Source organism: Belonocnema kinseyi, chromosome 3 (assembly GCF_010883055.1).
Source record: "Belonocnema kinseyi isolate 2016_QV_RU_SX_M_011 chromosome 3, B_treatae_v1, whole genome shotgun sequence".
NCBI lineage: Eukaryota > Metazoa > Arthropoda > Insecta > Hymenoptera > Cynipidae > Belonocnema > Belonocnema kinseyi.
The window spans coordinates 126,651,190-126,664,866 of NC_046659.1; the positions used below are offsets into that span (position 1 = coordinate 126,651,190).

Consider the following 13,677-nt stretch of genomic DNA (forward strand, 5'->3'; position numbering starts at 1 on the left):
ATATCGTGGGCAACAATGAGGTAAACGTATTTTCATCCGAACGTGAGTTTGCAATAACGAGGCATAGACGAGCACGAGTCGAAGTCGAGTATTTCTAACCCGCTAGGGAAAAATACTGAGTTTGAATCCTAAGTGTGCAATATATAATAGTGTGTGTACAATAATAGGATGTAATATATAGTACATTTAACTTAACTTGAAATTTTCTTTAAAGGATGAAGATCGTAAAGGAAGAAAGCAATGATTGTTAGTGGCGTTGGTTTCAACCTCGCCCTATTCAACCACCTCCACCCATTCCACCTCGGCCACCCATTCCACCCCATCCACCTCGTCCGCCCATTCCTCCTCCTCCACCCATTCCACCTCGTCCACCCGTTCCAACCCGTCTACCCATTCCACTCCATCCACCCATTCCACCCCTTCCACCGTTTTCACGTCTTGCAGCATTTCCACCTCTTTCACTTGATCTGCCTTGGCTTCCAGAACTTAGTCCCTGCATATTTTTATTGCGTTCAATTGCCCTTTCTACTTGTTCTCTAGTGCAGTAGCCGTTAGATTGTCTAGTGTCTGTTTCAGTGCTATTATCCTCCTCTAGAGTTTCTTCCGTGACAATTTGTTTTTCTCTATTATATAATGGATAAACTATTCTTTCTCCAAGGAGTAATGCGACGAAAAACCTGCCCAGCTCGAATAGACAGCCTGGCTCTGGAAGTGGACGAAGATCGTGCTCTTCGTTTTCATAGTAAAGACGAGATCTCGGAGGGTAACGACGTCGTACTGGAGACACAGGGTGAAAACGTTCAGACTCTGACCGTGCAGGCTCTGTCCTTGAAGGCTCTGACCGTGCTGACCCTGACCGTTCATGCTCTGACCGTGCTGGCCCTGACCGTTCATGCTCTGACCGTGCTAGCCCTGAGCGTTCATGCTCTGACCGTGCAGGCTCTGACCGTTCAGGCTCTGACCGTGCAGGCGCTGACCGTTCAGGCACCGAACTACTTTCCGGTTGTTTGCTAGATTCTGTAAGAAGAAGTAGACATATATCAGAGTTAATATTCAATTTATATTGTGTACCAAGATCTGTTCTTTTTACGGCCGAGCGTGAGGTTGCAAGAACTCGGCGCAAACGAGGCGCAGCCGAGTTATTGCAAAAACGCGATACCGCAAAAAAACTTCGTTTCCTCAGAACGCATGATATTTGATGCAATTAGAGTATGCTTTCCGAGTAGCTGATAAAATTTTGTCTCAGAATAGACTGGGGTTAGAAAGACCTACTTCGCTACTCCAAACAACGCCGAGATAACGGGGAAACCATACTCGTGTTAAATAAAAATATGAATCAGAACGAATTTGATAGCGAATCTAAAATGATCAAAATAAACGAAGCTTACAGTTAAAAAAAATATTCTATTGGACTTTTTATTTTTCGAAAAATCATGTCTCTTATCATCAATTTATAAAACAGAAATTTCTAATATATATTACCTTTTTTGAGACATAAAATTAGGAATAATTACAGAAAGAAATTATGTTTACTGCAATTTATTTTAAATTTGAAAAAGTCAGTTTTCCAATATAAAGGAATAACATTTTAATTACTAGTAATGATTAATATTAAACTAAAAAAAACCAAGGTCGCCTTTTTAAGTTTCTTAAAAGAAGTTGAAAGAGTGAAGGTTGCTTTACAAACTGCTACAAAATTACATAATACAAGTATCCCGAAGTTGGTAAAATATATCTTTTTTATGTAAAAAAAATATGTGTCTCATAATTTATTTCGGCATTTAAATAAAAAGTATTTAGAAAAGTGTAATCCCGCTCGCGCATTTTCCGTGCCCTGTGTGACATTGAAGCAAAATGCGTCAATCTTCTTTTCTCCTATTTAACTTGCTCTGATTTTGCATTCAAATCTTACCCGGGGGTTTTTGGGGTTGCTGAATCCAAATCTGAAGTCAAAATTAAAAAATTAAAAATGGCGGATCCAATATGGTGGACAAAAATACAAAAGAAATGACTTCATTTGGATCAATCTCGGTACTCACGGGTTTTTGAGGTCGCTGAAGGAGAATATCAGGACAAAATTCTAAAATTTTAAATGGCGGATATTTTTGTCTAGCTTTTAAAATTTTGACTTCACTTTCGGGTTTAGCGGCCCCAGAAACCCGTAAGTACTAAGATTTATCCAAATTGAGCCGTTTTTGTGTTTTTGTCCGCCATATTTGATCCGCCATTTTGGATTTCCGAATTTTGACTTCATATTCGGATTCAGCGACCCCAAAAATCCTAGGATAAAAATTTTGAGGATAACAAATTTTCCTGCCATATTGGGCACATTCGTCGAATTCTCTCTGCCAACGAAGGGCTCAAAGTTTCAAAAAATCTGTAAAGTCGCTAAATAGTCAAAATATTTTTACTGATAAGTTTAAAATTGCATGAAATTTTGCCATTATCATCACAAATCTTGAGGGTTGTCAAACTTATTTTTTTTTAACAAAATTTCAGAAATGTTAGGGGTTGAGTTAGGGCCGACTAGAGTGGTTTAAAAATTTGACATTTGATTTTTGGTGAGTGCACCCAAACAGAAAAGTTTATTTTCAACCAAGTCATAGAATTTTTCTACTATAAGAGATCAATTTTATAACAAAAGATAAATTTTCAACTAGTCTAATTAAAAGGAATAAATCATTTTTTACAAAACAGTTGAATCCTGAACCAAATATATGAATTTTTATTAACAAAAGATGAATCTGAATACAGATAGTAGAATTTTAAAATAAAACATTAATTTTAAACAAAAAAGGGGATTTTTAACAAAAAAGTTGAATTTTTAAAGCCAAAGAGGTGAATCTCAAGAAATTCCTAATTTTCAACTAATGTTTAATTATCTTTGACCAAAGTAGTTGAATTATTAATAAAAAAAGATGCATTTATTACCAAATAGTTAAATATTGAATCAAAAAGAATAATTTCGGACCAAACATTATAAATTTATGCTAAACTACGGGAACTTTCAACCAAATATTTTGATTTTATAAAAAAAACTGTTGCCTGCTAAAGCTAAAAAGACGAATTATTTACCAAACAACTAAATTTTCAACGGGCGATTATGATTATTTTTAAAAAAGTTAATTTTTCAGTAAATAGTTAAATTTTAAACAAAATAGTCTATTTTTTAAACAAAAAGTTGAATTTTTAACCAAAAAGTTGAATTTTCAACGAAAAATATGAATTTTCAAAAAAAAGTGAATTTCAAAAAATGAAGAGAATAGTTGAATCTTCTACCAAGCTGTTGAATTTTCAAGTCAAAAAGAACAACTTTCTACCAGGCACTTGAATTTGCTATGCGAAATATGAATTTGCAACAATAAATTATGCACCTTCAAATAAGATTACCTTCCGCAAAAAATAAATTAATTTTCAACAAGAAAATATCATTTATGAACTAAAAATTGAATAGTTACATATTTAGCTAAAAAATTAAAGCTCAAAAAACTGATTTTAAACAAAATAGTTACATTTTTGACCAAAGAGTTGATTTTTCAACTAAAATTAAAATTCTTTTTAAAATATTAATTTTTACCCTCAAATTAAATTTTCAACTAAAGACTAGATGTTTCAAAAAGACGGAGTGAATTTCAAGCAGAAATATAATGATAGACTTTTGAACCAAAAGTAGGGGAATTTTTTCATCAGGTTCTTATAATTTAGTTCGTATCTAAGCCAAGAAACGATAAAAAGGGATAAAGATTAAATTGGTTGAAAACGGAGAAAAACGACTCAAGCCGTCGATCCATCTGTCTAGCAATTACCCGAGGCAAAAAGCTTCACAAAGTCATCATGTATCACGAATCACATAAAACTATGATACGTAAAGATTAAGAAGGGTTTGTTTATTATAATTAAATAATAAAAAGTAATCTTCCCAGTTGAGCGAATTTAGAAGATCTTTTTTCAGAAAAATATAATTATTAAATAAAATAATAATAATAAATTCTAGAATTTTAATTTTTTACTCTGTTTTTAAAAAATCCGGTTTTTTTGTTGTTTTGAATCAATGTAAACCAAGTTCAATTTTTTTTCTCATTTGGTTGACTTGATTGGGGATTTAAATATTTTGTTAAAGTTCGTTTCAGTTTCGGATGAAAATTAATTTTTGTAACAGAAAATTTAACTATTCCATTTTCGATTGAAAATCTATGTTCTTTGGTCAAAAATTGGAATATTTGGCTCAAATTCATCTTTTTAAGTTGAAAATTCAAGTAATGGTTAGAAATTCATGTATTTTGTTAAAATTCGCCTTCTTGGTAGAAAATTAATCTTTCTCGTTAAAAAATCAGTTGTTTCCTAGAAAAGTTTTGGTTAAAACTTTAACTGTTTGGTTATAAATTAAAATGTTTTGATAGATGATTTATTTATTACTCTGAAAATTGAACTATATGATTGTAAATTAACTTTGCCATTGAAAATGATTATTTTCTGGTTGAAAATGCAACTGCTTTGTAGAAAATTGGTTTTTTTGGCTTGAAAAATCTACAATTTAATAGAAAATTTAACTCCTTGGTTAAAATTTCAACTAATTTCTTAAAAATTACTTTTCTCGTTTGAAGATTGATAACGTTAGTTAGAGATTGATCTCTTTTGTTAAGGATTGAACTACTATGTTGAAGATTCGTTTAATTGTAAAATATAATTTTTTATGTATAGAATTGAACTATTTTGTCGAAAATTCAATTGCTTGGTTAGCAAAATAACTTTTCTTATTTTTTTTGTCATCAAATTCAACTGTTTTGTTAAAACTTAACTTTTTGGTTTTAAAGATCATCGGTTTGATAAAAAAATTAACTATTTTCTTGAAAATCCATCTTTTGAGGTCGAAAATCGAACTCCTGAACTGTTCGCCTTTTTCACCTGAAAGATCGTCAATTTTCTGGAAAATTCAACTGTTTCGTTAAAAAAGCACCCTTGGATGTCGTAAATTCAACTACTTGGTTCAAAGTTTGAAACACTTTCTGCAAAATTAATAAATTACTATTGTATCTAAGACTCTTTTTTTGTCACAAATTTAATTTTTGGCCAAAAACTCGTCTATTTTATTTTTGGTTCAAATTTATCCTTTTTTAGTTAAAAATTCAAACTTTTTAATAAAATTCATCTTTTTTAGTGCAAGGTTCAAATACTTTGTTACATTAATGTATTTTGTTGAAAATTCTTCTTCTTGGATGAAAAATGATTTTTTCATTAAGAGTGAAGTAATTGGTATAATGTGGAATCTTTAATAAAAAAATTAACTGCTTGGTTACAAATTTGTGTATTTTTGTGAAAATGCGTATTTTCTAAAGAAAAATAAATCTTCTTGTTGAAAATTCATATTTTTTTGTTAAAAATGTAACTGCTTACTTGAAATTGAAATTTTATCATTCTCTTTTGACTTTTGAATCAACTGTTATTTTTAAATTGGACCATTTTTATTCGTAAATTAATTTTGGTGTTCGAAGGTAATATTTGCGGTTGATGATGCAATTATTTTAAAGAAAAAATGTGTTTTTCTTTGTCTTGGAAAACTAACAGTTTAATTAACTATTGTCCTTAAAAAATTTAAATATTTGGTTAAAAATTTATGTATTTCGTTGAAAAATCGTCTTTTTTGGTAGAAAATTCTTCATCTTGGCGGAAAGTTCACATGTTTGGTTGAAAATTCAATTATTTTATTAGAAAAAGCAACTGATTGCTGAAAAATTGATGGGTTCATTACAAAAATTAACTATTTTATCAGCGATTCGTCTTTTTGATTAAAAATTGATTTATTCATAGAAATTTAACTATTTCCTGTTTTGTTGAAAATTTATTCTGTATAACTTAAAAATTAAACTATTTGATAGAAAATTAACGTTATTTTGTTGAAAATTCGTCTATTTAGGTTGAAAGTTATTGTCTATAGAAATTTCATCTTTTCTTGTTAATAGTGAAACTGTTTAATTGCAAATAAATATTTTCTTATTTGAAATAAAAAATTAATAAATAAAAGAAAGTTTAACTACGTGGTAGAATTTTTTTTAAATTAATTTTTTTAGTAAAATTTTAGGTATTTAATTTTTCATACTAAATTAATCGTTTTCTGTTAAAAAAATTTTAATACTCAGATGAAAATTTATGTAAATGACTAAAAAAGCATCTTTTTGGCTAAAAACTTATCATTTTTAGTTAAAAATTCAAATATTTGTTTGAAAATTCATCTTTTAGTAGAAAATTATTCTTCTTCATTAAATATTCTGCTTTTTGGTACAAAATTTAAGTATTTGTTTAAGATTTAATTATTTAGTTAAAGTCATATTTTTTTGTCAAAAACTTAGCTTATCTGTTTAATGTTAGCCTTTTAGTATAAAAATAATCTTTTACTGTAGAAAAGCCATCTCAATTTTATTCTAGAAAATTTAACTTTTATGTTGAAATTTTAATTAAATAGTAGAATTTTTAACCTGAAACTATGAAGTTTTAATCCAAAAATGTATTTTTGACAAAGAGTTTCAACTTTTAACCAACTACTTGCATTTTCATTAATTAATTATGAATCCAGAACCGTGTAATTTAACGAAGAAGATATATTCTCAAAAATGAATTAAATTTTAAACCAGGAAAGATTCTGCAGTCGAGAGAAAAAAAAATAATTCAGTGAAATTGTTGAATTTTAAAACCAAAAAGGCGAGTTCTCTAAGGATCAGTGGAATTTTTAACCCGAAAATATGAATTTTTAAACCATTGTTTATTTTCACCCAAACATGTAATACTTCTACAAAAAAAGAGTTTATAACCCAAAAAGATAAATTTTCAAAACACCAGTGGAATTGTTTGGTTTTTTTTAAAGAATAGATCTTGAAAGAAAAAAAGAATTTTTAACCAAAAGTGGAATAATGTAATTTTTTGTTGTAAAATTGACCTTCAACGAAAACAAAAGAATTTCCAACAAACAAGTAAAATTTCTAAACCAAGAAGTTTAATTTCAAACGGAAATCGATCTAATTTCAACAAAAATTGAAATTGTTAAGGTTTTTCTTTAAAAAATAGATCTTCAAGGGAAAAAAAGTATTTTTAACCAAAAGTGAAATAATTAAATTTTTTGTTGAAAAATTGACCTTTAACGAAAAAAAAGAAGAATTTCCAAAAATCAAGTAAAATTTTCAACTGCAGAGATGGATTTTTAATTAATACAACGATTATTCGAGAAAGGAGTTTAATTTTGCATCAAGTAGTTACATTTTAATCAAGAAGAATAAGTTTCACCAAAAAATACGAATCGACAAAAAAATACAAAAATGGATGGAATAGTTATGAATGATTAAAAAAGATGAATTTATATATATATATATATATATATATATGAGTGTGTGTGTAAATTAAGTTAAAAAAATAATTTTCAATCGCAGAAGCGGATTTTTAAATTATAAAATAATTTTTTAACGACGTAGTTCAACTCTACTCCAAGTTGTTAAATTTTATTTTAAAAGAATAAATTTCGCAAAAAATATGAGTTACCAACAAAATACATAAATTTACAACCTAATTTTTGAATTTCTAAAAGAAAACCACTAGTTATTAACCAAAAATTAAATGATTAAATTCTCAGTAGATAAAATTAAGTTTCAACGAAATGGTTAATTATTTAACCAAAGAGATGGATCTTCAACTAAAAAACTGAATCAACCAAGCAGTGAAAATTGAATTAGGGGGCCTAATTTTTTACATAAAAAGACGAATTTACAAAAAAAGAAATACATTTCTAACCCATAATGGAATACTTCTGGAAGATTAAAAAAAATTAACTTCAACAAATAAAATGAATGTTGAGCAAAATAATTGAACTTTCAAACAAAACATGAATTATTATTAAAAAATGTAACCAAACAGTAGAAATTTTAACCAAAAGAGGCGAATTGTGAGCTGATGGGGCTCTAATCTTTATTCAGGAACTTAATTTATGACTGTAAAATCATTTTTTGTTCAAATATTGATTGTGATACTGTTTATAATTGCGTAGCAATCACGTCATCTTTCTTCATATGCTTGGTCCAGATTTGACGTGAATGATTTACTTTTTATTTGACGAATCTTGAATACTATTTGCTAGATTTGAAGATAAGTTGAAAGCGCATTAATTACGTAAAGTTGGTGGAGGGGATTTAACGATTTTTTAGATTGTATTGTATGGGGGGGGGGGGCTTTCAGTAACCAGTAAGATTAGTAATTACATTCAATGTTAAAATCATAAATTAAAGAAATAATGATAAGCAAATGTAAGATACCGCGAGAACCCCCCCTCCCCCCAAAAAAGGCTAATAAAATCGTCTAATATTTTATAAATTTATAGAATAAACGAACCAATGAAAATTCAACTGCTTTGTAGAAAAAAAAATTCAACTATTAGGTAGAAAATACAACTATTACATTTTTAAGCTAAAAAAGCAACTGTTTAGTGAAAATTAATTTGTTTTGTTGATGATTCAATATCTTGGGCTGAAGTTGTACTAGTTTCTTAAAAATTAATATTTCTTGTTGAATATTCATAATTTTATTAAAAAAATTTAACTCTTTGGTTGAAAATGATATTTTTTTTACTGAAAGTTTACCTTATTTACTTATTTGGTCGGTCGTACGAAAGAATAAGTTCGTTTGCCAGTCATATTTGACCAACGGTTCTGGATTTATCCATCGAAAATCCCTTTTGAAAAATAAACAATTCCATTTTTCCGAAAAACTATACAGGGTACGAAGAAAATATTAAGAAGCAAAATTTTTCATCTTAAGAGGATGAACAAATCTTATTTAAAACATTTTTTTTATAAGGTACATATTTTGCGTCTTAATCGTAAAAAATGATGTCAGAAATAAAAAAATCCATTTCTCGATTTAAAAATTGGTTGTTAATCATTTTTTATAGGATCACTTTTTGATAGGACGCGTCGTTTTCGTTTCAATCGTGAAAAAGAACATTATATAAAATGAATTTTTTTTTAACCGCACAAGATACAAAAAAATGAATACATAAAAGTTTTTTATGAAAAAAAGATAAACTAATTTCTTATAAATTATTGTTAGATAAGACGCTTAGTTTTTGTTTTAATCGTGAAAAATGACTTTACAAAATGAACAAATTTTTATTTTGTAACAAACAAAAAATGTATAATAAAATATTTAAGAGCAAAATTGTTTGCCTGAATTATATCTGAAAATTTCCTTTTTAGTTTTATTTTCCGGAGACATGTGATGCGAGTGTTTTCGTTAAAGGATCTTTGACAGAAGAGAATTCACAATCACTGAAAATAAAGTTGTACATAACATTAAATTAAAATTTTAAATTTTTGCAAAGACGGCAGAAGATACGTATGCAAAAATTAATAGACAAAAGTTGCTCACTTAAAAAAATCGACAGATTTTTAAAAAATTATTTTTAGATGAGACGCGCAGTTTTTGTTTTTAATCCTGAAAAATAACAAAACAAAAACACCAAAATAAGATCTAAAGATTTGCTTTTGACCTTTTTTCCCTACGAGACAGGTGATGAGAATGTTTCCGTTAAAGGAGCTTTAACAAAAGAGAATTCACAATCACACAAAATACAGTTGTCGATAATTTTACCCTTTATTCTAAAAGTCTATTAAAAAATGTAGGTGAAGAAAATGACACTAAGTAACTCTTGGTTTCAGTTCTGTCCGAAGTTCTAACCGAAGTATGGTGGGACTGACGTTATACTAGACTCTCGACCCTCCGACGATTAACTACATAATTAAGACATAAGTTTGACTCGTAAAATAAATTTCTCGCATAAAATTGGTTGATCGGAGTGTATTTTAAATAATTATAAAAATTATAGGTTTGATATTAAGTTATTATGTACTTACCAACAGAATCAGGAAAAACCGCAAACGCAATGAGAAGAGTTGCAGCAAGGATCTTCATTATTCTAAAGACTGGTTACTACCGAATCACTAGAATATTTTCTACAAGATGCTTCGAAAGCTTATATACTAATCGTTTTCCCATTGGTGACTATAAATTTGATCAAATATTGGTAAAAGATTGATTGGAGTAGGAAATTTTTTTTTGTCATACTTGTATTTCATACATTTGTTCACCCATACGAAGACGTCTGAAAAGTACAAATAACTGTATCAGTTGGAGTGACAAAAATGACACTTTTTATGTAATCGTGTGATTTATACAATGTTGGAAGATGATAATACGATACGAAATACGGAAAAATCTATAATTCAAATGGAACGAAACGAATTACGTAGGTTTCAAATTTCATATAAAATTAAAATATCACGTGCAATTTTCTGGTTAGATAAGAAACATGGAAAAATTATAAAATTATATAAGTTCAGATTCAGGTTTTGAAAAAGCACAAAAATTTACAACCAATTATGCTGTTAATTCACTTTTTTATTTAGATAATGACAATTTAAACGTAAAATGTGAAATCAATTATAAATTTCAAACCTCAGTCTAAATTATTCATATTTAATTAGAAATATATGATGACGAAACAAGTGATCTGAGTGTATCTTATTCTTCAATGTCGAAGATAAAATCTTTTTATTTGCAATATTTTTGAAATGTTGATTTTTCAAGTCAAAAGGACGATTTTTATACAAGACAATTGCATAAGATTAATTTTCTGCCAAAAAGGTAACATTCAACGCACACAAAAGTTTCAACCCAAATAGATGAATTTAAATCTGTAAAAAATCTGCTTTTAACCAGAAATGGAATAGTTAAATATTCACTTTAAAAATTAATTTTTAATTTGAAGAAATAAACAAATTTTTAACAAAACAGTATAAATTTTCAAGCTGAAAAAATTAAATGCTAACCAAGAGTTCATCTTCAAACAAATAGTTGAATTTTCAAACAAAATAGTTAATTCCTCAACTAAAATAGAATAATTTTTATTTAAAAAGTTGTACCCTCTCTCTCTCTCTTTCTCTCTCTAAACAAAAAAATGATTTTTGACCAAAAACAACACATTTTCAACAAAATATATAAACCTCCATCATTTAGTCACATTTCAAACTAAAAAAAAAAGAAAATTAATAAAATGAAGTTCGATCCAGAAATGGAATATGCAAATTGCTGGTTAAACAATATTAATTTTTCATCATAAAAAATTGAGTATTCTATTAAACAGTTCGATTTTAGTTTAGTTTAATTTTCTACCAAATTGTTAAAGATTAATTTTTAATCACACAGGAGACATTTGCATTTTTAACCAAAAAAGATAAAATTTCTACAGAAGGAGATCAATTTTCGAACTAAGAAAAGGCAAATGTTCAATAAAATATGTAGCTGAATTCCTAAATCAGAAATTTTTTTGTCAAAAAAAGAACAGTTAAATTTAACCAAAAGTGACAAATTTTCAATAAATCTCTCGAATCCTCAAATAAAATAGATTAATTGTTAATCTGAAAATTGCAGTTTTAACGAAAAAAAAATCATTTCACACCATAAATTATTTGAAGAGTGAAATAAATGTTTAACAAAATAGTTTAACTTTTGAACAAACCGTTTAATATTCTACCAAATTGTTAAATGCTTTAGCCAAAAATATCAATTCTTTACAAAATAGTTTCCCTGCTTAAAGCTCAAAACTAAATAGATGAATTTTGAAACCGAAATTTGAATTTTTAACAACAAAAATTGAATATCCAACGAAATAGTTGAATTTTTCAACCAAGAAAATTAATTATTAGTTAATTTGTAGTCTGCACAAATTAATCTTTAACCACACACGAGATCGTTGTATGAAAAAAAAGGTTTCTACAAAAGGTGATAAATTTTGAAACCAAATTAGACGTATGTGTTATAAAATAGTTGAATTTTTACAACAACAAAATTTTCATTTTTAATAAAAAGTAGTTAAATATAACCAAAAACGACGAATTATCAACAAATTAGAAAATTATAAAATGAAACAAACAAAATAGATTATTTTCAACCCAACAGTTGAATTTCACAATAATTGATTTTAGATGAAAAATGATTAATTAAAAATTATCAAATTCTTAAAAAGTGGATCAATTTTATATAAAAAGGACGAAAATTTGACGAAATGCGTGAAATTACAACCTAATAGATAATTATAAATGTAGTAACCTAACAGTTGAATTTTCAACTAAAAAAATCGATGTTTAATCAAAAATGGATTAGTTAAATGTTCTGTTAAAAATAACTGATTTTCAACAAACTGAAAAAAATATTGCAATACAACAATATTTATTAATTAGTTCAAGTTTTGAAAAAGTAGTTGAATTTTCTATCAAATTGCTTTTATGAAAAATTTGAGTTGCTATCCGGAATAGGATTTTTATTAAAATATTTATTATGAAAAAAAGAAAAAAAATCGAATAAGTTAATTTTGGTTTCCAAAAGATTTATTTATTTATTACTATTATTTCATGAATTTGTGAATATCGAATTTAATATTAATATTAATATTACTAGGTACTACCAATATAAGCTGGTATATTACGTCTGTAAATATCCACATAACATTTTATGAAAATAATTTAAAATTCTTCTTATTGGAAAAATCACCTGTTTGGCTTTATCTTGAAGATTAATTTTTTTAAATGAAGATTCATCATTTTAGAGGAAAATCTCCTCCCTCGGAATGAAAATTTAACTATTCAGCTGAGAGACATTTTTTTAGTTAAAAATATTATTCTTGACTGAAAACATAAATATTCTATTTTTGGTTAAAAATGTATAGTTTAAATAGAAAATTGATTTTTTCTGTTAGAAAATTGATTTATGTTGTCGATAATTCATCTTTTTGTCAAAATGTAATCTTTTGATAACTTAATGGAAATACTCTATAGAGCAGAACACAACAATGAATCACCTATTCACTTTAACCTCCATTGATTGAATAAAGTAAATACTGACGAACAACATTTTTTGATACTGGAGAATTTATTTTAAATAAATACGGGTTTCTATATAATAATACCGGAATTTATACGACATATAAATAATTATTTATGACAACTCGCAGGTAATATAGTTTAAACATGCGAAATAATTATTTGAATGTTATGCGATAACACATTTTCATGAAATTTATTTAATTTATATCTTAATGTTTGTCTACATGCAAAGACAGAGCATCTTGTAATAAACTATGTTCTTTACGATGAGAGATAACTAAAAATAATCAAAGAATAGAAAAAATTAAATAATAATAAAAAGTGTATTTAAACAAAAAGCATTTGAATCGAAGTTTGAAAAAAATATATTTTAAAGATTCTTCTTTGTAAATGTCCCCGGTGTGGTTACTTTTTTCGATTCGGAAATTTTTTGCTCAGTAACTTATTTATTTTTGTCTAGTTAGATAGATATATCGATAGGTAAATATTATATTTTGGCCTGCTGAACTTTAGAAATTGACTTGCTTAAATTTTCATTTCTTACGACAATTTCTTCAAGCTAACTCCTAAAAACTAACATCCGTCCACACATTATCTGCAAGACCGCCTGCTCTTCTTTGCTTCGCCTCGCCTCTCACGCATGTCCCTACTTTCTTACTTTGCCTCGCATTGCGAAAGTCTTTCTCCGCGGCTAATACCTAATATTTATGTATTATTAACAATATTTCCATTTTGCTTATACCTGCTTCTTTTCCTATTT

The 13,677-nt window shown here is 27.5% G+C and overlaps 1 protein-coding gene across 1 annotated transcript; it reads right to left on the minus strand.

The window, feature by feature from the left end:
• Positions 1–277: 277 nt before the first annotated feature.
• LOC117170022 (heterogeneous nuclear ribonucleoprotein A3 homolog 1-like) lies at positions 278–9,948 on the minus strand. Its single transcript, XM_033356537.1, has 2 exons — positions 9,891–9,948; positions 278–1,017 (listed from the first exon to the last, which is right to left on the minus strand). Exons 1-2 carry the CDS (start codon positions 9,946–9,948, stop codon positions 278–280), a joined length of 798 nt encoding a protein of 265 aa, XP_033212428.1.
• Between the last annotated feature and the right edge of the window lie 3,729 nt (positions 9,949–13,677).